Source organism: Papaver somniferum, chromosome 1 (assembly GCF_003573695.1).
Source record: "Papaver somniferum cultivar HN1 chromosome 1, ASM357369v1, whole genome shotgun sequence".
Taxonomy (NCBI): Eukaryota; Viridiplantae; Streptophyta; class Magnoliopsida; order Ranunculales; family Papaveraceae; genus Papaver; species Papaver somniferum.
The window spans coordinates 78,467,872-78,493,004 of record NC_039358.1 but is presented as its reverse complement, the minus strand read 5'-3'; the positions used below and the strand labels follow the sequence as shown (position 1 = coordinate 78,493,004).

At 39.4% G+C, this 25,133-nt stretch overlaps 3 protein-coding genes across 3 annotated transcripts; all 3 read right to left on the bottom strand.

The window, feature by feature from the left end:
* Positions 1–6,706: 6,706 nt before the first annotated feature.
* Positions 6,707–7,168, bottom strand: LOC113339752 (uncharacterized protein Mb2253c-like). The gene has a single exon (XM_026585010.1). It carries the CDS (start codon positions 7,166–7,168, stop codon positions 6,707–6,709), a length of 462 nt encoding a protein of 153 aa, XP_026440795.1.
* Positions 7,169–12,873: 5,705 nt separating this feature from the next.
* On the bottom strand, positions 12,874–14,089 carry LOC113291514 (ethylene-responsive transcription factor 4-like). Its single transcript, XM_026541041.1, has one exon. It carries the CDS (start codon positions 13,973–13,975, stop codon positions 13,187–13,189), a length of 789 nt encoding a protein of 262 aa, XP_026396826.1. The 5' UTR covers positions 13,976–14,089; the 3' UTR covers positions 12,874–13,186.
* Positions 14,090–15,830: 1,741 nt separating this feature from the next.
* On the bottom strand, positions 15,831–25,040 carry LOC113291507 (transportin-1-like). Its single transcript, XM_026541035.1, has 29 exons — positions 24,622–25,040; positions 23,351–23,638; positions 23,070–23,159; positions 22,849–22,926; positions 22,620–22,700; positions 21,671–21,721; positions 21,416–21,501; positions 21,115–21,181; positions 20,957–21,013; positions 20,816–20,845; positions 20,646–20,705; positions 20,219–20,332; positions 19,659–19,772; positions 19,423–19,521; positions 19,166–19,291; positions 19,011–19,085; positions 18,725–18,796; positions 18,502–18,612; positions 18,265–18,348; positions 17,903–18,010; positions 17,716–17,817; positions 17,554–17,616; positions 17,401–17,475; positions 17,104–17,175; positions 16,884–17,008; positions 16,684–16,735; positions 16,529–16,597; positions 16,390–16,449; positions 15,831–16,118 (listed from the first exon to the last, which is right to left on the bottom strand). The coding sequence occupies exons 1-29, from the start codon at positions 24,823–24,825 to the stop codon at positions 16,035–16,037; spliced, it is 2,697 nt and encodes an 898-aa protein (XP_026396820.1). The 5' UTR covers positions 24,826–25,040; the 3' UTR covers positions 15,831–16,034.
* Between the last annotated feature and the right edge of the window lie 93 nt (positions 25,041–25,133).

Genomic DNA, 25,133 nt, shown 5'->3' with positions numbered 1-25,133 from the left:
AATGCCGCATTTTTAGCCAATTTCGCCACAAAGCCTTATTCTTCCAAAAACACCTACAAATAAATAAAATAACCAAATAAGTACGATATCGAGCACTAACAATATATACAAATGAGATATATTAGACACATAAATGCGTCTATAAAATACCCCCAAACTTATTATTGCTAGTCCCGAGCAAATCAAAACTACAAAATAAAATCCTAACTCACTTTCGCAAGCATCGTCGATTGCATTTAGCGTATGCAATAAGCCTTTAAACCCCTAGGTGGCCCTAGTGGCCGAGTTATAGTCTCGGGAGGGCTTACCAGAGATATACCCACAAAATCTTTACTCCAGACCCTAGATATCTACGCAGAACCTCGGAAAGCACTAAAGAACCTCCTTGGTTGGCATACTTATTGATTATTGGAGGAAGTAACCTGATGCGAAATTCCAATTATTGTACACGAGTTTGCACTCAAGCATACTAAAATTCATATAAAGTGACAGAGCTCTACTCAGATAGTTTCTGGACATCATAAACCGGAGTCAACCAATCACATGGATAGATTAAGAAGGTGGATGTACATGGATGATGTTGACTAAGGTGAACCTATCCTAATGGACTGAGATATTGGTCTTGACTAATATCAACACACTGGCATATACAAGGGAACCAGTGGTCGATAATCCTCACTCTAGGTCAACTCAGCTGGCATATACAAGGGTACCAGTGGTCGACTTTATTGTATTTATTCCGGTTGGTCTGGTGGTATGGCCTCAATTTTTTTTTTTTTTTTGGTATCTCAGTCACTCTATTTCACCATAGTAATGGTAAGGATTCTTTCGATGTTTCCATCACGAGGATATGGCGAAACTACCATGTTATTTCTAACACCTGAGCTCTGTGCTTTTATGAATAGACTCTTTAGATGTTTCCATCTAATCAGATTGGTTCCTCAACTCCTACAACCAAAATGCTTCCATCCACTTAGATTAGTTAGTGCAATCCTTAATAGGCATAAATTTCTAGGCTCTGGAGTTTATTTATTATGCAACTAAAAAGTTTCTCCCATACCCCCAAACTTAAATCTAACATTGTCCTCAATGTCCTAAAGATGAAATTAAAAGCATGAACAAGGAGAAACGGTTACTATTTGAAGCAAAAGAGTTAAGGAAGGATATTACCGTGTTGCGTGAGATTGGGTTACCTCCCAAGAAGTGCTAAGTTTAAAGTCTTCAGCCAGACATAGAAAAGGTTTAGTCAACTTGAACCGTATAACAGTAACCGGAATAACTGTGGGTCTTTAAAACCAAAAAGAGCTGACAAAAGGAAACTGCAGTGAACCAAGAAAATATACAAGACTAGCATGCCCTTACCTAGTTTCTGGATAACTATCGCTAATTGCGGTTCAGGTTCAGGTTCTATGAAGGGGTCTAAATAGACTATTTTCCTCGCATGCATTTCCTCATAGGTAGGATCCAAATTATTAGGTCCTAGAGTCTGGAAAAACTCAGATAAGAACCTGGAATCACAAAATAACCTAAATAATTTAGGATCCTCTAAGTCAATTAGGTATGACTTACATAGTTGACGACAGTCAGAGTAGTGGTCATTCTGAAGCAAATGTGTCGATTCTAATTTCCTAAAGTACTTAGGCTTAGTCTCAGAACTTAATAAGTGACACATTTGAAATCTGTACGTTCCCACAATTGGAAGAAAACTATTTGGTGGGAAAACAAAGTCAATCTAGGTATCATAGCCTGGGAAAACCACATCAACCAGAGGATGGGTTTCTAACGACTGAACTTTTTTCAGGACATCATTAGGTTCGGGAAACTAGTATGAAGATAATCTTGTAAGATGGTTGAGGCATGGATATCAAGTCCTATGTGAGGGGACTTTCTGAGAGTTAAAGGTAAAGCACTAGGAAAGTGATAATCACCCCCAAACTTAGAGTTTTCAGTGTCTCTAGATAGACTAGTCATAATCTCCCTAATTTCTAGATCATCAGATTCTTGGAAGTGGTCAATTGATTCTTCTAAGTTTTTATCAGGTAGTGCATCTTTACTCATCTCTACGGGTCTATGTTCTTCATTTAAGATTATTGTTTCTAAGTCGCTAGACTCTAAAACAGCATTTTCAGAATAAACCCGTTCCTCTAAACCACTATCGGCTTCGTAATCAAAAGGAAATACTACATCGTCTAAAACGGTGGTATTCCTAATCAAATCCTCGTCCTCTTGAATAGGTGAATAATCATAAAAATTATTTGGATTTGAAGTAGAAATAATATAATCACTATAACGCTCAATTGGATTACTAGATTCCTGATCACTATGCCTACATATTTCAGATTCTTCATCACTACTATCCTCATCATCATAATAGTACGAAGATGATTGAACCTTATCTAAATAAGTAGTGTTACCAATTATAACCTCGTTATCTTGATTATGTGAAAACTATCTTCATTCTCAAGGGTATTATTGTATACACTATATTGACAATTCAAGTTATTTTGAGCAATACTTTCGTTCGTCTCTAACTCAAGTCTACGTGTCGACTCAACTATCCTCTCAAGGGTCTCTTCCAAAGAAAGTTCCCTTAGTGTAGGATCTAAGTTTTGAGTTAATCTATTGAGGATATCTTCTACAGATTCAGTTGTTGTTGCAGTTCTTTCGTCCATAACTACGTTATTCACCTCATCTAATTTATACGTCGATTCAGCTAACTGACGTGATGACTCATCTAAATTCCTGAGAGTCTCTTCTAGAGAAGGAATCGGAACTGAAGTATCATAATAAGGACTACTTTTCAATAGTTTGATTGTATCCTCTAGAGACGAAGAACTAGTACTATAATCTTCTTGCTCGTATGACTGATGCACGTGTGGATAGTAATTGGGCTAACCATGGTATGAACCATAACCTTTAAAAGGTTGGCGTTCCCAACCACTATTCACACTATGGTCATAATAATGTCCATATTGTTCAGTTGGATAATTATATTCATTCTGATGGCTATTATAATACCAGTTTGACATTTTAACTGCAAGGGAATTCTAAACAAGCACAAAGAAGGCTGACTCGACCACGACAAGCCTATTTTATCTAGCAAACAAAAAGCATGATGGCTCCCTTAGATTGTTTCTAGAATAGCTTCTATCTCTCGAAGGGGAATTCGTTACAGTTTGAGCAACCCCTCTAGATCAATCTGAGCTAATGTGAGATGAAACTGAGGAAGGGGATCTCAATGGAGCTTTGATACCCAAGGCCTCACCGGCGTTACAAGGCGGCTTGTTTCAACTCCCAGAAGTCATCATGAACTTTGAAATTGCTTAAAAGGTAACCAATATCCTTCGAAAAAGTTTCCTAACAAGCTCGATACCCTATAGGTCTCTTTCTAATCAGATTTTAAAGCTTGAGTTCGCGTTAGGTTTTGTTTTCCTAAAATGGGCAAGAAGGGAACGGTGATGAAATCCGAACCCTTATCTTGTTTAGGCCAGGCCTTGCCCTTTACTAGGAAAATAAAGACAGTCCGGTTCGTCCTCAAACAATTAGCACCTTAAGGAGTACAGTAACTCGCTTGCAGGGGATTCACGAGTGTTTCGATTGGACTTACCTCCCGTACCAGACGGGGGATGAACCGTTGTCGTCGACTCGAGCCACGACTCCTATGCCGTGTGCGAACACGAGGGGCCGAGGTGATATTGTAATCACCGTCCTTCTCTGCACACAATTTAATAATATATTTTTTTTATTAATAATAAGACCCTTCTGTAGGGTTAAAAAAAATAAAAATAAAAAAATGTCCAAAAGTCCAGAATAAAGTCCAAATAAAAAGTCCAAAAATTATGAAAAATAAAGCCTATTTACAAATTCTAAAAATAAATAAATAAAAGCTATATACAAAAAAAAAATAATAATAAAAATTAAATCCTAAAAAAAAATTATGTCTTTTTTTTCTTCTCTTTTAGCTTTTAGCTTTTAGCTTTAAATTTTTTTTTCCCAAGTCCTTAGTATTCCACTTCGAACCTGTAAATCAAAGACACAAAAAAGAAACGTAAAAAGGAACAAATAATAGTAAAAAAAATAAAATAAACCTAAAAACAAATCTATAAACAAGTCCGCGTCGGCGGCGCCATTTTGTTGTAGTATTTCGATTGCGGTAAATAAGGATTCGTTGCTCGGACTTGAAAAGATTTTTAAAACAAAAATATATACAAAATTTGTCACAGGATCAAGAGATACTATGACTCAGGATTCCACCAATTCTTATACTCATGCGAATCAACTATTAATTCTAGACAATTATAACTTATAATGATATCAAATATCGACTCTTTTCTTTGCGAAAAATAGATTTTGTAAAGTATTAGATGTAAATCATAAGCATGATGCATCAAGAGTTCCTAGACTAAGCATACATCATCAGATAAAATCACAATTAATCAAGAAAAATCATTACTCATGCATAAAGAATGATTTCCTCCATCATCCCAGTAATGGGGTTTATCTATTCATAATAATCATGCTCTAAAAATATACATTTGATGCTCAAAATATGATTAAAAGAGTCAAAAGTTATAAAACAATGATTCTAAGACTCACAGAAGGCGTCCAGAAAGAAACGATAGAACTAAACTGCTGTAAAATAACGATAGAACCTGAGCGCTGTAAACAACGACACTTCCTTTCCGCTGCTGGAACTGTTGAAGAACGACTGTCTTTAAGTGTCAGTTCTTCGTGTTTTTGAAGCTTTTTAATGGCAGCAGCAGCAGGTGAACATTGCTGCTGGTTCCATTTTCTCGCTCCTCCTAGCTCTGGATCGACCCCAAACTCTTAATATCCTTTTCTAAGACTCGTAACAACTTATTTATACACCACAGCTCGAGAAAATCTCGAGAAAATCTTTTCTTTTTTTCTTCGCTGCCAAACTTTCCTCCACAGCTGCTGGAACTTTTCAATCTCTTCGTACGCGTCATCTGAGCTGTTAAATTGCCACCAAACTCTCCTATGATATAGCAACAATCAAAGAGAATATATTCTTTACCCAACTGGCCATGTAACTTCCACAGTTTGAACCAAACAGAACCCGTGAAATATCACGACTCTGTCTTCTTTTTCCGGCTTGTCTAGCCCAATACGTTCGATCAAAACACATGTACATGGTCTTTTATCCTCTATGAAGTCCAGCCCAGTTGATTCCCACGATTTAATCTCCCTAAAAACAGCCCAATGATTCGAACTCTTCGCTGTTATTCACTGCAACAACATTTCCTGCCAATTTTTCTTTTAAACCGTGAAGAAGGTGCCCCCCTTATCCAATCCTGATGTCCCCTTAGTACGTGCCCTGAAATGGGTGCCCCTTATCCAACTTAGGGGTGCCTTTAGCAATTCTTCTGGGATGTTTTCCGCACTTTTTCGGGGTTCCTCCGGGGTATTTCTGGGTGTCTCCAATATACTTCTGGGGTGCTTCTGGTATTTATCAACGGAGGTCCAAATGCCGCATTTTTAGCCAATTTCGCCACAAAGCCTTATTCTTCCAAAAACACCTACAAATAAATAAAATAACCAAATAAGTACGATATCGAGCACTAACAATATATAAAAATGATCTATATTAGACACATAAATGCGTCTATCAGGAGCCTTATATTGTACTGGCGGAGAAAGTCAATCACGTCCTTATTCACGAACGATTTTGCGTTGTCTGCTCTGATTATCATAGGTGCGCCGAACCTGTAAATGATGTGCTCCTTGATGAACGCAGCTACTGTAGCTCCTGCATAATCTTTAAGGGGTATTGCTTCGACCCACTTGGATGCATACTCAGTGGCTGTTATTATGTATTTATGACGTTTTGAAGACATCGGGTTAATCGGTCCTATGAGGTCGAGTTCCCAGCTATGGAACGACCATGGTGTCACTATGATGCGTAGTAGAGTGTGAGGTTCTTGGATCATATTTCCATGTGTCTGACAGTTTAAGCATTTTCGAACATGTTCCGCGGTATCGCTTTCCATGGTTGCCCAGCAGAAGCCCACCTCATAAAGTTGTAAGAACAGTTTATGCATCCCCTGATGTTCGGCATTGTGAGACCGAGTCATTACCTCTACCGCCTCCCAATCCGACAGACATCGTAGCGCGGCGTTACCATAGCTTCTGCGATAAAGGACGCCCTCGTGTATAAAGAAATACGTTATCTTCTTTTGGATTTTTAGAGCCGCTTGCCTGTCACTAGGTAACCTCCTGTGTTGGATGAAATCTATGTAGGGTTGCCTCCAATCTGCTTCTTCGATAGCGCAGACTTCCGCAAGCTGCGGTGGAGCTTGACAATTGGCGCAGCTGTCTTGGAGTGCTGCCGCTTGATCTGACATGCTTGGACAATACACGCCCATCCTTTGAAGTTTCCTGTAGAGGCGGACGGCGCCGGTTTTCCCACATGTTTCCGCGTGCATCTCCTGGAGAAGCTTATCAGCTTCTCTCTTATTCACACACCTCGCAAGGGATCCTCCGGTTTCCCTATATGACAAGGCTCCTTGTATCACTACGAATTGCTTCAAGGCTTGGGTGGGGATTACTCGTCCTTCATCTATCCGGGTCAGGTCTTCAATATATACCCGCCTCCAGTCGTCTGTCTCCTCGAAAGACAGGTCCTCTTTCCAAGTGCTGGGAAGCTCTTTTCTTCGTATCGTGACAATGCCTTCTTCTTCGCCATTCAATTGTACTTTGCTCGCCACGGTTTCCAGGGCATCTGCTGCTTATTTCCGCTTCTACCAGTATGGTCCAGAGTCGACCCCGTTTGGTTCATCAATCTTTGGGCCTCTGCCCGATAGGACGCTAAGTGCGGTTCTTTGACATGAAAATCTCCATTCACTTGGTTCGTCACGAGCCTCGAATCTCCCTTAAATTCTACGCTCCCTAGATTGAGCTCCTTCGCCACTCGGAGTCCCAAAATCAGTGCTTCATACTCCGCGACATTGTTACTACTTTGGAATTCCAATTTGAGCGAGTATGAGAGCATCTCCCCTTGTGGTGTTTCGAATACTACTCCGGCGCCTCCGACAGTACCATATGATGACCCATCAAAGAACATGGTCCAGGGCTTGTCAATGTCTGCGTCTGCCACTTCTCCGGGTATATATTTGTGCACTTCATCATTCCCTTCTCCAGGAAACATTGTTATGAGATCGGCTATTGCTTGTCCTCGAACTTCATTTGGGAGTTGATATTTGAGCTCGAACTCCGACAATTTTAGTACTACCGGGCAGTTCTCCCCGTTAGGACAGGTTTCGAAGCTAAGTAAGCTATAGGGTTAGTCGCCGCTACTACGATGGTTTCATGTGTCAAAAGATAAGGTTGTAACTTCTGTGTTGCGTATATGAAAGCTAAGCACGCCTGTTCTACGCGCAGATATCTTAATTTTGCATCTCGCAGAACCCGGCTGACATAATAGATAGGCGATAGCTCGTTCCCTCCCATATCTTGTGCGAGGAATGCTCCTATTGCCGAGATGGTAAATGATGTATAGAGGTAGAGAGGTACTCCAAGTATTGGGGCATAAGGATCCTAGGGATGACAAGGAATTGTTTTAGTTTCTCGAACGCGGCGCACTGTATTTCCCCCCCCCCCCCACCATACAAAGGGCACGTCTTTCTTCAGTAGGGGGAGGAATGCAGTCATTAGCTGCGCTAGACTGGGCACGAAGCGTCGAATGTACGATATCCGTCCTATGAAAGCTTGCAGATCTTTCTTGCTTGATGGTGGTGTCATCGTCGTGATCGCCTCAACTTTCCTCGGATCCACTCGGATTCCCTCGCCAGTCACGACGAAGCCTAGGAATTTTCCCGACGCTACCCCAAAGGCACACTTGAGGGGGTTCATTTTGAGTTTGAACTTTATACATCTCTCAAAAGCCGTCTTGAGGTGAGAGGTGTGGTCCTCAGCCTCTTGTGTTTTAACCACGATATCATCGACATACACTTCTACCGTCTGATGCAGAAAGTCGTGGAATATGGACGTCATGGCGCGTTGATACGTGGTGCCAGCATTTTTTAGGCCAAATGACATCACCACGTAATAGAAGTTGCCGTACGGAGTTTGGAAGGCGGTCTTCTTTGCGTCTGAGGGGTCCATCTTTATTTGGTTGTATCCGCTGAAGCCGTCCATGAATGAATACCTCCCTTTTCCTCCTGTTGCGTCTAGCGTCATATCGATGTTTGGTAGCGGAAAATCGTCCTTCGGGCATGCTCGGTTTAAGTCTCTGTAATCTACAAAGCATCTGACTTTCCCGTTTTTCTTTGTCACAGGTACGATGTTAGCTAGCCAAGTGGGGTGCTGGATAGGCTTGATGAATTTGGCCTTTAGAAATCGCTCCACTTCTTCCTTTATTGCAAGAGCAGTGGCCCTAGGGAACTCCCTGCTTCTCTGTTTCACGGGCTTGAATTCAAGCGACACCCCGAGATTGTGTACCATAAGATCGTTGTCTAGACCCTCATAGTCATAGGCGAAGACGTCCTTATAGTCCTTGAGTATCGCGATCATGGATTCTCTTTCCTCCTTATCTAAACTCTTGTTTATCGTGATAAGGCGCTTATCTTCTTGCGTTCCTATATTGACCTCCTCCATTTCATCCACAGTGAGGTACCCTGGTGTTCGTTCTTCGGCAACCTTGGCGGTAGTGTCTGTCAACTGGTCTCATAGCTCCTCATCATCAATTGTTCTATAGGGAAGCTCGGATAAACTTTGTTCTGCGCTCTCATCAGGAGTCTCTGCTTCGTTCATTAGTACATCGGCGTGATTCTGCACATTCGCGGATACTCCCTCGGTTAATTGCTATAAACGATACACGTGCCCTCCATTTGGCTTGGAAAAGCGCTGAAAGTTGGGTTTCTCCTCTTGCTTCCTCTTCCTTTCTGTTGGAAACACCATCCTGGATGGACTAAACACGGACTTGACCGGCTCCGGTTTTTCTTCCTCTCCCCATTTTAGTAACGGGGTGAGCTGCACTTCCGGCACTTCGTCTTTTTCTTTTGGTGTGTCATAGAAAATTGTGTCTGCCATATATGCTTCCTATGGGTCGAAGGGGTTACTTGTGGCAGGGGTTCGGTATTGCTTACCTCCTATGTTAGTCTTCACGCACTGGTGGTATGTTGACGCGACCACCCTATGATTAAGTAACCAGCCCCGCCCAAGTAACACATGGAACATAATATCTTCTTCTAATACATAAAACGACGTAGGCCCTCGGATGGGACCAACCTTCATGACCAGGTTGACGATCCCAATGGTTTTTTGAGCGTGGCCTCCAAACCCTTTCACCGTTGTAACTCGCATTCTGATTGCAGACCGTTGCACACCCAGGACGTCTAGAGTATGTATTGAGATTAGATTCAGGGACGCGCCTCCATCGATGAAAGCTCTCTTTAGAGGTTGCCTATTGGTGTACGCCGTGAGATATAAAGGTCTAAGGTGTTCCCCCGGATAGCAGATATATTCATTTGTGAACACAATCGCCTCCTTGGGGAGGAGTCCGCAGGGTTTTCCCGCTGCTATAGCCGTTATGGCCTTGGACGCTTCCTTGACCTGATCTTCGCTGAAGCCAAGTGAGTCGAAGAACTGTTGGGCTAACACCGTTCTAGCGAACTGGATAGCCACGCTGTCTGTGTTTGCAAATGATGGGTTCTCCATCTCGACTTCGCATACTTCTTCCTCATTGCCATCCCATGGTTTCCAGATGTCTCCGCTTGGATCATGGGCGAGCATCATGACTTGGTGTTGGATTGTTTTGCCGCCTTCCGGATCGTTCATCTCAATCTCGCCTATTTCCAATTTTCTCTAGAACATCCTACGAAGGTTGAAGCAGTCGACCATGGGATGTTGTATCCTGCGATGGAAATGGCAATACCTGACATCATTTGTGTCGATGGCGCTGGGGTCTGTCTTTGTTGGGGGCAATTGGGTTTCTTTGTTTGCTATTCATTGCTCCAATAATCCCACAATTTATTCTTTGCTGCAGGGCAAGGGTGGTGGAAGCGTCTGCGTACTCCAACCTTCTCGACCATTATTTGCACGAGTATTTTTAAGCACGGTTGATACGGTGTTAACTGAGTTCCGCCAGATGTAATCTGAATTTGGTTCCTCGATGCAGTCGGCGATTCTTGCGGCTGCTTCTTCCAGTTCTACGAATGTGGGAAAGCGAAAGTTGACCAAGATCTTCTTAAAGGATGGAGTCATTCCTCATACACAAATTTCCGCTAGCACTTCTTCCCTGACATTTTCGTGGCAATCCAAGGTGAGAAGGTGAAACCTGACAATGTACTTTCCTATCTCCTCGCTTGGGCGCTGATTACATTTGCTTAAGTCTATAGTTGTGACCTTCCTTTTTGCTGAATAGAATTTTCTGAGAAAGAGCGTGGACATGGTCGACCACGAGCCAATGTTTCCTGGTTTTAGATTATCGTACCAAGTGAATGCCGTATCAGTTAACGACTTTGGGAATTCTCTCGGGCATAATTTTCCATCAGCTGCGCGATCGTTCATAGTGGATAGGAATCGACTGAGGTGTTCCCTTGCATTGCCTTGGCCGTTGTAGACCTTGAATTTTGGCGAAGTGTAATCCTCCGGGTACTGATATTCTGTGATATCGGAGGAGTAAGGACTCGCCATGAAGTTATAGTCATCTTGCTTTACAACTCTATAATTCATCTCTAAGTATCTTGCAATCGCCTCCTGCATCATAGCTACAGGCTCTTCTTCCTTTTCCTCCGAGTTCTCCGTTATTTCTTTGGCGCTCTTCTCGGCGTTGGCTGCCTTCATAAGTTTTCTGAATTCTTGTTCTCTGGATGTGGTATTATAGCTCCTTTTGCATCTCTTTGAGGGAAGGATGGATGGGTGGCGCTTCCTCGGTTTCCTGCTGTTTATCTTCTTCGCGCGTGGTACCTGGTTTTCTTACTTGTGTGATTGGGTCCAACATTATCCCTACTCTCTCACCTTCTGGGTTAAGTGGGGGGATGTTTGAACTCTCTGTCGCGCCTGAGCTGGCGCCTTCTGGTTGTGTCATGGTGATCTAGGCACCAGCCTCCGGATTTAGTCGCCAAATATTGAGAGGTGAATTCGTGTTTAGGTTCTACCCTTCCTAGCCACACCAGATGACCTCAATATACTAAGAATATCAAGAGAGAGAGTTATCTTTCCATTGTACCTTGTCCTTTTTTATATAGACTTTCCAAAAGTCAATTCCTTTTATGACATCATAGCATGTGTCATAAACTCCTTTAATTACTATTAATGCCATTCCTTCTAATAAAACCTCGTTCTTTTCTATTAATTTCCTCATTGTCCTTTCCATCTAATATACATTTTCGTGGTGGACTTGGATTTTAGTCCCCAAATCCCCATGTCTCGTATTGGATTTGCCCCCTTTTGGAGCACACTAGACCGACTAAGGAGTGATATTTTTCATGTATCAACAATTGTGACATGAAAATACCCTCCATGACTTCGGTGTTCACAACTCTATGTCCTCCTTTTCGTGATTGCCAGAGAATGTAAATTTCATTTTCATTCCAATACCATTAGTTAAGGATTAAGGACACCAACAATGCAACTGCATACAGATTCAAGGCGTTCATGGTTTAAATACAGAGGAATATATTCTATTAACCTGTCCTTAATCAATAATTGAAGAATTAAGGGAGACAAAGCCATTAAACACATTTACAATCGGCTGGCACATTAGGAGTCCTCCTTATAAGTGACACATATTATTCCCCGGTACTCACTCGATTCTGTCTGAAAGGGATCTACTACAAAACTGTGGTCACCCTACTCCATCCTCACCCGCAGCCCTTCCCTACTTGCGCGGTCATCTCTTTCTTCTCATCTCAAGCTCGCGTAGAAACGTGGTGCCCCAGAGACCTCTTTCATTTTGATAAAAATCAAACACCATACCCCACGCGTCATAATAACTCCACCTTTTCCTGCTGCTTCGTATCATGGGTTACACTCATGTAGTCATGTTATGTGCTACTCACACAATACATCCCATACATAGGACAGAAATGAAAGAGGAGACTAGGAAAAAGAATAGAAAAGCTAAATCTTTTCTCCATGGATTGCGAATCAAAAGAGGTTAAAAGTGGTCCCACTATTGCCTCAAGAAAAGCGGCCGCCGCGCCTCCACTTCTTTTCGTGGTCCTCCCTTTTGGTCTAAGTGTTAGAAAGATAAAAGACAACAAACAAAAGAAGAAAAAAACTCCCATCATACTCGCCCCACAGAATTAAAATAATTAATAAATATTTTCAAGATTTTTGGTAAATCATTTCTGATAGTGTTTGATTAGGACGACAAAAATAATCGTCGATTATAAGACGTTCATTATGAGTCAAAGTACACAGAGTCGGTCGACAGGTGTTATAGCTGCAACACGTGTAATTTATGAGTGTAAATGGGATCATAGTAGTGGAGCTAACTACTAAGCGTAATCGTATAGCGCACGATAGATTGTACCACTTACTTTAAACTAATAAAAAAAAAACATTAAATGGACGGCAGCACATACACGTGCCACCTGCCGACTAATAATAAATAAAGAACGAATAAAATGTCGTCAACACGTAATTTCGTTTGCAGGCCCCACCCACAACTAAATCAGAAAGAACCCAACTCGTGATGATGAAATGGTCGTGTGATAGGAGGTTACTTATTTCGTCGGTGCCGTCTAATTGATAGAAAATATAATTAAAAACATCATTAACAATGAATTATTAATATTCCAAATTACTTAAAAAATTCTGAGACAGGAAACGTAAAATTTTATCAGGTGATCGGATAATTTTATCGCCATTGAATTTGTGCCTGCAATTGTGAATTTGACCCAGAAGTTGAAATTAAAATGATTTTTTCTTTTCCATTTTCCATTGACCATAATTAGTTGACAACAAAGTAAGAAGCACCGGCGAAACATAGAAATTACAACAATGAGAAATTTATTCTTTAAATGAATTTCTCGATTGCAAAAAAGAAAAGGATAATTTCCGATGCATATATACAACATCCAGGCCTCCAGGGTGCTTCTTTTGTCTAGGAAACTTCAATAAAAAATTGCAATGTAAATTATTTTTAATAATTAAAGCCGGCGATAATTATCTGGAAAAAAATCGACGGGGACTTTGACTGGCTTTTCTAATAATCCTCTTAAGCAACTACTTCGGATGGAGGAGGCAAGTTCAGATCAAAATCAAGAGTTGTTGCTTTCTCAGTTGAGATGATCTGATGGTTGTCAACAACACATGATGAATCAGAATCACTATGAACACTACCACTGACGTTCATCTGATTATGATGAAAATCAGATACAGAAAGATCCAATTTTAGCCGCTGCTGGTTGTGGTTTTGTTGATGATCAGGTCTTAAAATCCCATCAAAATAAAACAGAGGAAGAGCTGCTGGTAATACTCCACCTGGATGTTGAAATTGATATTGAGGATGGCCGAAAGGATACCTAACAGCTCCAGATCCACCACCGGTGCGATGAAGCAGATCAAGATCTAACTGAGGAGGATGAATAATCTGAGAAGCAGACAATCTTTCTCTATTGGTTGTTGATTCAACAGTACTACTCTGACTAGGACTATGATTACTGTTATTATTTTCCTTATTACGATTAATATTAATAATCTCAGAGGAAGATGATGAATTATTCGGAAAATTAGGTTGAGATGATGATGGAAAGGGGAAATTGGTCTTAGCTTTTGATCCACGGAATTCTCTAGCAGCAGTATCATAAGCTCTAGCAGCATCTTCAGCTGTATCAAAAGTACCTAACCAAACCCTACTTTTTTTACCAGGATCTCTGATCTCCGCCGCATATCTTCCCCATGGCCTCTTTCTAACACCTCTATAATGTACTTCTTTTACGGTTTCTCCTCCGTTAACCTTTCCTTTAACACCATTTCCATTCACAGTTTTCTCTCTGGGTGTCATTAGCGAAAAAATCTTCTTTTCTGAAGAAGAAAAAAATAAAACGAAAAAATTGCGGTGAAAATAGGTTAAAGTGTAAGATATTGATACATATCTTAACGAAGGTAATGGAACGAAGTTTGTTTATATAGAAAATCCTGGAAAGCAAGCCGCCGCCCTCGCCCTAAGCCGTGAAGTATGTCCTCACTTTACGTGGCACGCGTTTTGTATTGACACGAGTCTAGGCTTTTCTCAAACAGACGTTATAACGTTTGTGCTGCTGGAATGAGACGGCTACTTGTTTTTTTTGCGTGGATGGGAAAAATGTGGTAAACGGTATAATCGGCATATAACGCCGTGTGTTTTGGATCAAAAAAGCTATTGTAGTAGTTTAGCAGGAAATCACATCATCATTTCAGTTTGGCTCTTGAATTGGTCACACTAGACCGACAGTTGTCTTTTATTCCTACTGTCAAGAGTTTTGATGGACGACAAACTATTAACAGAGTCAAAATGTCAAAAAGAAAACTTGTATGAGTACACGCGTAAGAGAATAAGAAGTGATCAGCAGTTAAATAACGCACGGCCTGCCGCCGGGCTCAACATGAGAAAATTTAAAAAAATTGTTCGAGTTAAAATTTCTGTTCAGGGATTCACTCTTGAAGGCCATTATCGGGGCGTCACACTTTAATAGAGGGGTTTCATTTGGATTTTTAATGTCCGAAGAAGTGGCTATGGGATATCTAACACATATACAAAATGTCTAGATTACCTTTTAACTAGAAGTGATTTTACGTCCAGGTTTGGATTAATTACAACCGTAGAATTTTATTTGCTTGTTATTTTACGTCCAGGTTTTGATTAGTTCCAACCGTAGAAGCTCATTTTACGTCCAGTTTTCTTTTAATTCCAACCATAGAATCCGATTTTACGTCCAGTTTTCTTTTAATTCCAACCGTAGAAGTGATTTTACGTCCAGGTTTGGATTAATTCCAACCGTAGAATTTTATTTGCATGCAGTTTTACGTCCAGGTTTGAATTAGTTCCAACCGTAGAAGCTCATTTTACGTCCAGGTTCCTTTTAATTCCAACCGTAGAATCTGATTTTATGTCCAGTTTTCTTTTAATTCAAACTGTAGAAGTGATTTTACGTCCAGGTTTGGAATATTTCCAACCGTAGAAGTGATTTTACGTCTAGATTTGGATTATTTCCAACCGTAGAAGTTTATTTTACAGCCAGTTTTTCTTCCCACAAAAACTGTCAGTATACAACAAAATTCATTAAGTTAATTTTTATCTAATTAAATTAAATTAAAATTAACTAAATAAAGGTTGTTTAGTCATTACAAAATTATTTGAGATAAGTGTTTTTGATATTACTTATGAGTGACCCGATTTGGTCCTATTAAATGACGCCCCTCTAATGGAATGGAATGTGACGTCCCAATAATAACCTTCTTGTCACATGACGCTCTGCGTAGATGAATGCTGCGACATGTTCGATAAATGTTTCCCTAAAAAAGATACATATCGTACACTAAAAACACCGACCTTGAAGGTCTACCACCGTGCAATTTTGTCCTCAAAAAGTTTCTCATTAAGTTGAGTGGAACGTGGCAAAACTCATCCTTCAGCCGACTGTCGAACCGGAATTCATCTACTCGTACCAAAATATAGGAAAACTCTATCCATTAGGCATTCCAGTAAAAAAAGAATTAGAGTTATTATCTATCTTCCTAACTAGGTTAAGTGAGTTAAAATCCCAACTACCAGATGAATATTTTTTTCTACCTTTTGACTATTGTGCACATCTGACCTAGTTATATTTATTGATTTGATTTGAAACAACCAAAGTGGGACAGGTTGCTGTGGAACATAATTTGGGATGTTAACTTCTATACACATTTATGTTCTGTTATATTCAGTACCGAAAAAATATGTACTGTTCATCATTCATCAATACAACAATTCGTTACTATAACATAATACCAAAATAACCAAAATCGTACGAGGAAAAAAAAATGAAAAGAATATAAACGTGAGTACTCTACTGTCAACAGCAAACCGTTTTTGATAGAGCGAATCAAACTTGATACTTTGCCAACCTATCTTTCACTGGAGGTTCCAAACTAGACATGCACTGATCCCATGCTCCATTCTGAAGCATCTGTTGTTGGTCAAACGAAAGAGCGAGTCCTTTAGACTTGTATAATTTTTGTTCTTCCAGAAACTAGTGACTTTTATTAAGCTAATCTTTTTTCTTTGCCAACAATCATAATAAATCACTGGTATAAACCAAACACTATGCGTCTATGTTGTGACTATAAAACAAGGGTGAATCGGTTTGAACTACTGCCTAAACATGCAGAAGATGTGTGGTGGCCCAATCTGTGGAAGATTTACATGATGGGAGATGCAGAAGATAGAGCAAAGCTTACCTGTTTGTACCCGTTCAACACCTGACAAACTTCATTACGCAGATCCTCACTTCTTATTTCCTGAAACACAAATAGAGATGTCATGGGACAAGAAACACCGCCAAATATTATTTGTTTACTAGATGTGCTTCCTCCTTACATGCCAACTTGCAATAGCTATGCACATGTGAACAAGAGAACTCAAAGCCCCTGATGGATTTGCTCTGACCTGTACAAATGCAAGAAGGTTCACTTTAGAAATTGCAGTTGTCGATTGAATTTGGGAAAAAGCCAGGGAAGCAAACATTCGCTTACCATAGCGCATAGACCTCGGAAGGCTTCCTCTTTCTCAACATCGTCGCGTATCCTGCCACAAGTTGATTGCTTATCAGTAAGGTTAAAGTAAGTTACAGCTGGAAAATATTCATGGGTTTACTTTAAAGTCAGAAATGAGGTACACGACTCCACACAACACGGTCAATAAATGACAGTGGTAAAAAAGATATGTATCGTACATTGATAAAGCGGTACACCAGGATTGCATGAAATGCCCCATATGTGGGGATACAATATCTGGAGACACCCAGGCAAGCCTCCCTAGAGTGATTGCACAGTTTTCAATCAATGACTTGTTAATTCCCTGTTTCAGCACAGAAAACTTCAATTATCAAAATGCCAGGCCGAGAAGAAAAAAGTGTCAGAAGAATGCGGAGCTGCAAGAGAGATTTGATTCACCTCTGCATGTTGAAGTATTGGCACCAGGCACGACATAACTGTCATCACAATAGGAGAAACTTCTTGACGGACCTGAAGTTAACAGTTATAATAAGCAATGGCATGAATCATGAAATGGTGCCAGGCAATGCTCTAAATTACTCAACATGAAAATAGGCGTAGCATTTCACATGTCATGTGCATGTGCCTACAAGCCCTTTTGTGTTAAACCAAAACCTGGTTCGCAAAATCCATCTGCTTACTGGACTGGACTATACTTGATAAGTACCAAAGAAGATTGGAGCCAGCAGAACATACCTTAACTGCTAACTCCCCAATAGCCCAACATGCATTATTTGCCACTGCAACAGTCTCCTGAAGTGCAGGATTACTCTGCACAAGGAGTATGTTCTTTACATGATTGTGTTGCCTACTATAGGTTTTTGTAGATTAAAAACAATGTCGACTTACAAGTTGTTGGGCAGCAATGTTGAGGAATTCGGATAGACGGGGATGCAAATGAACAGGGCATACCTAGATATTAAGAGCAGAAGTTTATCAATGAACTTGAGCTAATCAAGTGAAACAGCACAAAAACATTATTGGCCCACACATTAAGAATTATCAACTCACTCTAGCAAGGTCTCCAAGAAGTGCGAGGGCACTTTGCCTAATGTCTAGAGTATCATCCGTGCAACATTGCAAAAGTAGGTCCCTCAAATTACTATGTGCAACCTACAGATAAGTTCCATCATAAAACCATGGTGAAAAATCTACAGTAATGTGCAACTTAGCAAAGACAAATCTAGAGGGAGCATACCAAATTCTCTACCCCACTACCAAGACCTTCTGCAATTCCCGAGAGCAAGTCCAAAGAGCAAACAATGAATTCTCTATCATATTGGACTCCAGCTGACGAAGGATCTACCTAAAAAGAAAGCTTCAATTATCGAAGTTAGAGGAAGCATATCATGCTACTAAATCATTATATTAAAAAGAGTCAAAAGACAGCTCACTGATAAGCAAGTAACAAATATACTGGAACTAATGAGAAGATTGCAGGACTACGTGCGGTTCAGAGTAAGTTGTTTCCTACTATAACAACAAAGGTTCACATATTTACACGTATAAACCATGAACTACAAGAAGATATGATTACGCAATGATTAAAAACTAACAAACCTTTGCCAATAGTTGAGTCTGAATAAGATTTAGGCATCTCTTAAACACAGGTTCCGCAAACTGATAAAATCCAGGTCCCAATGCCTGAAACAGGTAAGATCATTAATTCAGCATTACAGGGCACATTGAGGTATATGATTGAACAATCTAACTTGACTACAATGACTAGGCATACGTGAGTTGTTGGTGGTGTTTATCATGGGTATGAATTATTAGATTTAACAAATCAAAGTATACCTGTGCTATAGATGTAAAGCACTCAAGCAATGGAAAAAGGTCTTTGTCTGAATTTGGAAGTTGCTCCCACTTAGCAATCAGTGGAGGCATCAGAATATTAAGATACTGGGGCTGCAAGCATTTACATCCGACAATGAGCAATATCACACACCATACTATTGGGGAAGAACTTAGAAGAAATCCGACGAAAAATATTGAGTATAAAATAACAGATAGATCATACCTGATTTAGCTCCCCTCCAACAGCATCGGCTAGAGTGCCAATAGCATCATAGACAATTCGGAGGTTTCGTTTCTGAAAATAAGAAATATATTATGACAACAGAAAGGAGGAAGCACACGTATGGGCAGTAATTTGCTGTAAAGTATGGAAGTTTGACTACAAGTTCATAAAAATTGGATTGACACTTAGAATATGCAGTAAAACAGGCACAAGAACAAAATAAGCTCAATTAAATAGTCTAAACGAGTAAACGTTTAATATAACTCTGAAGAAGCCAACGACAGACCTGATATTTCCCGAATGCACAAAGGAGGTGCTGCAAAATGATTTCCAAGCGAGGCACCAATGCTTCGGCAGCCTCCTGTACAGATACCAGAGTTAGGATCTACAAAAGCTTGAAAGAAGAAAAATAACTTCTCCATCGAACTAAAGTAGGGGAACCTCTTCAAGTGTCGCAAAAGCTGAACAAGCGGCCTCCTGCACCCGTTTGTTTGGGTCTAATATTCTTCTTAAAAGACCCATAAGAACTTTGTCAAATTGTTCATGACCCTTTTGATGTTCAATACCCTGTGCCATACAGATTGTTTAGGGCCAATCATTATCAAATCCAGCTAAGGATGCATAAGATGGGACATGATTTTTAAACGAGAAAAAACTTCAAAGAATGAACTAAGCAAGAAAAGCTAATCAGAATATACCTCCACAATAAATTTGCTAAATCGAGAGAGTGTCCAGCATGTAATACTCCTTATGAGAGGAAATTTATCGTCTAGCAGAGGGATGAGAAATTGAACAACCTACATAGAGAATTAAAATTACAACCCTGAAATCTTAAAACTGAATCATAACTACAATCAAACCTTGGTTTCTACAGGTCAAACATATTAATTAAGTTGCAACAGATGATAAACCATATATTCAAAATATCTAATACCTCTGACAGATGAGGGTAAAGACCAGCAAAGCAACCCTCTGCTATTGCACCTAAAGCTAACACAGCAGCTTCTCTCTCCTTCCAGGTCACATCATCAGTGGTGGCTAGCTTTGCCTGAAGAAATTTGATAGATAGAAGTTAGGGACAAATATACAGAAAAATTCAAGGACTGCCTGATGGCTAGACTCGTGTACCAAAACCTTTTGTAGTGCTAAAAACCTCTATCGTTAACAGATAAAGCCAAGATGAATGTAAACTAAGAGAGACCGTGAAGAACACAACTTTAACACTGACGTACCTAAGTCAAGAAAAGAAACCCCAAGAATCTTAGTGATTCAGTGTAACTTTACTGCCGAAAGATAAAATTAATGGGTTTTGTAGAATATTTGAAAACATTAGGAAACAAAACACTCACTCATAAACTCAGCAATAGCAGATGTACTCACCAAATAAACAATAGAAGATGGTTTAAAGAGAAAGATGAGAGGAGGAGGTCTAGTCCAAGACAGAAATAGCAGAAAATAAACAATAGAAAATAGCATGCAGATTATTGTAGATACCTGAATCAAAGGCATCAGTGTTGGAAGAATTGCCTCAGCATACACATTTGAGAGGACATCAAGAGCAGCTGCACTGCATTTCCTCAAATTCCAAATGTTAACAATGTCATCATCCTGTTTATACCAATGCCTGTAAATGATTAATAAGAAGACATCTAGCATCCTGAGGTTCTAATAGTTATTAAATACCACTCAAACAAGTAGGTCACACTGTCACAGGAATCAGTGCACTACACAAATATCGTGGATTAGGGAATGACAAACCCTCAGAGGGTAAATGGGAGAATCTAAAGCCTAATACGGCGTGGGTCCTACTGCCATGCGACGGGTTGGCAAATTTATTTGATGTCCAATAGGCATTTCATAAACAAGTTTAATATCGACTTAGCATTTAGACAATCAGCAATGGGAAACTAATCAGACATACATCATTTTCCTCGTTATCTCCACCATGAAATCGTGATGCATGGAAACGTGGCTTCAGATCCTGCAGTGTAAAGGTTCTTGAAATTCTGATCAAAAGCTTAGGAGGTAGGTCAACAACAAAACAGAACCAACAAAACAGTAAATAGAAACTCAGCAATAAAAAAGGCAAACCTGGTCTCTGTCTGGAAATGACTCGTCCTCCTACAAACATTGATTAAATATAAGGTAGTGTAAAAATGTAGTGAGAGTAGCTGATGGGTTTCTCAGAAACTTTTCAGAATATTTCAGGAAACAAAATATTAATGAACTCACATCAGCGTCAACAAGTGACTCATCATCCTCGGTGTAGACCATGTTTGAAAGCAAAACCTACATTTTGGTTATTCACGATCACATTAGCATGAACTCCAAAAAAATAAACAAAATAACAAGCCAAATATGTTGAGGTACTGAGAAAGAGTATTATATACCGGAATCAGACGCGGCAAAAAATCTCTTAAGCTATCAGACTGTAGCTGAGCTTCAGAATATGCTGACCTGATAACAAATTCAACATCAGGGGAGGTTGGACATTAGTCTTCAAGGATTAAACTGCTCATAAATGTTATATCATTTTTTACCATTTGTAATTAATAATACTTATAATTTTATCCCATTTTTATTATTTCTTATGAATAGTATGATTAGTGAGCATCATAAAACTATAAAACTAGCACGGGATACATGTACATGTTTTTAAAGGGAAAAAGAAATTTGTTAGTGGAGGAATACCAAAATTCACAAGCTTCAAGAGCAACCTCCTCATCAGTGTCCTTATTTGCTCGCAACATGTACTCGATCACATTTACCAAATGAGGCTGTAATGTAACACTTAACATCATTTTCTAAGTTTCAATGATCTGAACTAAGAATATGTGTATAACACTCGAGCCAATAGACAGACTCGTAATCAATAAGATATGAAATGACAGAAGTATCGCAGATGTAACATAAGAACAACTAAGAAAGAACAAGAATTATACACACCTCCAAGAAAGAAGGACGAACTTCGACTAGCTGAACCAATGCTGAACAAACCTGTGCATACAATAGAATGGAAAAAAAACAATGAGAGACACATACCACTGAAATCTACTTATACATACATGCAAAACATATAAAGTAGGATTAATGTCCAATAAGAACATTGTCACTCCCAGTGGCTAAAAGGAAAACTTTCTTGTTGGCACCCTAAGTTCAAGTTTCAGGCCAGGCCTATCTCGTAATTTACTCTATGCTCGAATAGTGTATCGGAAGCACCCGAAAGGAATAAGAGCGCTGCAACTAGACCATAGTGGTTCCCAAACCAATTAAGAACTACTCATGCTTGAAAATAAAGAAAAACTACGCAAGGAGCAGGAGCTACTCGTGAAATCTAAGATTCAAGGATGAAAAAGAGCGTACTCAAACATCTTACTTACCTAAAATCTCATTTTCACATTTACGAAACACACAATTCAAAATAAGTAAAAATGGGCACAGCATACCAAACTATACCAACCACTCAATAATTCTCTCTCAATCTAAAACCTTATGAACATTATTATATTTCTCGGTAGTATGATACAGTGACTCCATAATCGAATTCTGTATATCTTTAGATACTATAACTGACAATGTTTTTCTAATATTTACTTCTCCTCCATGTATACTACAAAAGAACTTATTCCTCCCTTTAGATTTTATATTAACTAAGCTGATGAAACTTATTAGCCAAATCGATTCTTCCATTCATATGACTTTTCCTTCATCTGAACTAATTATGTAGCCCTACCGAAGTTATCTAATGCAGCTCTAAGAGGGACCAGAAAAATATAATCATTACTTTATATCTTGTGAAATGAAAAACTCCTCAAGACTTTAATGAATATATTTTAATATCATGAGTCTGTGACTACAGCCCAGGCAATGCAAGGTCATTTGAAACCACACTAACCAATTTTCGGACGTCTGCAGCAGGATCCTGAGCAAGACCAAATAAACCCTGGAGATATTGATCCATGGATAGAAGTAAAGCCTGGAAAGGGATACAAACTTTTAATGAACGCTAGAAAATTCAGTAAAAAAAGCACTCTAAGCCAGTAGTAAGGACTTGTTAGATCCATTGGTTCATATAGAATCCATGTCCCACTGATTTAGAAAGATGTCAACGCAAATGTATTTACCGTTGGCATCAACATAATGAACTGATTAATAGAACCCAAAGCAAGCTTCCTGAGTGTACCATGTGGAGACTGGAAAAACTGATGCGAGGAAATCATAAAATAAGGGCATTAATGAAGCAATTCCATTGACATGACCAAGGGTCAATCTTATAATAACACAAAATAGCTGAAGCAATCAAATGCACCAGCACAGATCCAGCAATTAAAACTCCCCTTTATACCTGGTATAATCTAGGAAGGAAGACGGTAATTGGGCGTTCAGCTATTCCAGGTATTTCTGAATCAAGCTCCTGCGGTATATCTTCGCAAATCTATAGCATGAAATGTGATAATTAGTCAGATGCTTCTATACTAAAACTGATAACCTTATCTGAACCTAAGACGAACACACATTCAAAAGTGCCCAGAATCCAACAAAGTAACAGACATGTTGTCATAGTGAGCAGAGAAACTTTAAAAAAAGAAGTTCTCAAAATCTAATTGAACTCGAATAAAGCCATACCTTGGATAAAGCATCCATAGCACCCTCCATATGGTTTAGGTCATTACTATCCAAGCACTGTACAAGGGCTTGCAAAAGCTCCGGCCAGCCAATAATTCCCCCCTGCTGAATGACAACACTTACAACTGTCCCCACTGTAGACCTAATGCGCCTATCTGATGCTCCCAGACTATGAAGCATCTCTGACTTTATGTACTGCTGAAATGAAGGAGACATGGATTTGAAAGCGGTTCTTAAATTATTCTTCAAGAGCAGACCAGCTGCTTGTCGTATTTCCACAGATGTACCCTGCATAAGAAGATAGAAAGCAAATTAACACACCAGAAGTTAAGAAAAGTAAACGATGAAATACAATATAAGAAAATCTTAAGTCACCTCACATAGAACCTGATAAGACAATTTCGACAAAATTTTACACAAATTCCAAGATGCATAGATAAGCCATAGGCACAAAGAAATCAGACACCACCTTCAAGACTGAGGTTTATCGCAGCAATTAAACAAATTTGTTACTTCAGCAGCTATTTGTATTAATTGCAAAGACAACAAAAACAAGCAATGAGTTTTATCAAAAATCAGACAACTCAAATTCAACTGTCATTTGCCAACCAAAAACTTGAATATGATGACGATGAGCACCAAAATCTACAAGCTATCGCGTCTTATTAGTCCATTTGGGTACTCTTCTAGACAAGATAGGATACATAACCATATAAGCGCTACAATCCAGACTTTCCGTCCGAGGAACACTATCAGAAGGTTGCATAAATATATTTACATAGTAAACTAGCTGTTTCCCAAGTGTAGCTAGTTGGTTATCCAAAAGTTACTAGCAAAAGGCCATGAAGTTAACTAAACAATTTGATGACATCTTCGAAACCAGTTGACAGATGACATCTACTGGAATTTTGTTATTTGTTTCCCAAACCAGTTTGTGGATGCCTTAGCTTCTATAGACTAATCCATCCTCATCCAGTGTCCCTATCTTAGATAAATGGAGTTTTTGTTTTGAGTTCTATCACTAGATCATCAAATGTTTGTGAGTCATTTCCAATATATGCTTAGAATAAGAATACAACCTAGAGTATCAACTTCATTCACCTAGCTCATAAATTCAATCAAAAGTCGTACATTCAAGAAAGAAAAAAAAGTGACACTTCAACACCATAACAAAAGAAGAAAAGTAGTATGAATTCAATAAATCAAACAAAGCAAACCCCCAACAATGATGATCAAGCAAACAGATATAGAAACAAAAACTGAAATAATACCTGAGCACGGGCAATAATGAAAGCAAGATAGTTATTGAAATCAGGAAATTGAGAAAAATGTTGAAGTTGTTGCCAAATAAGAGGTTTATCAGAATTAGGAGATATTTGCTGTTCAAGTAAACCACAGATCTCTCTAAGACCTTCTTCTTGTGGTTGCCACATAATAGTAGCTCCTCCTCCTGATGATTGTGAAACACTAGCCATATTCACTGATCACAGTAGTTGCAATTCAGAAGAAAAAAAAACCCTTAAAAAGTTGGAGAAAGAATCTAGGGCGTCTCTTTCAGATGAAAGAAATTGAGAAGAAGAAGAAGATGAAGAATGGAGGTATGCTGACAGGACAAAGACAGAGTCACAGAGACTAGGAATGGAGAGGACGAGCCAGCAATGTAAAAGACTTTGGAATAATTAAGAGAAGAATTTTGTGAGACAGGCAGATAATTAAAAGACGGAATATTTTGTAATGATCTTGGGCATAATTAGTGTTGCTGTTGATCGGTACAGCGTCAAAC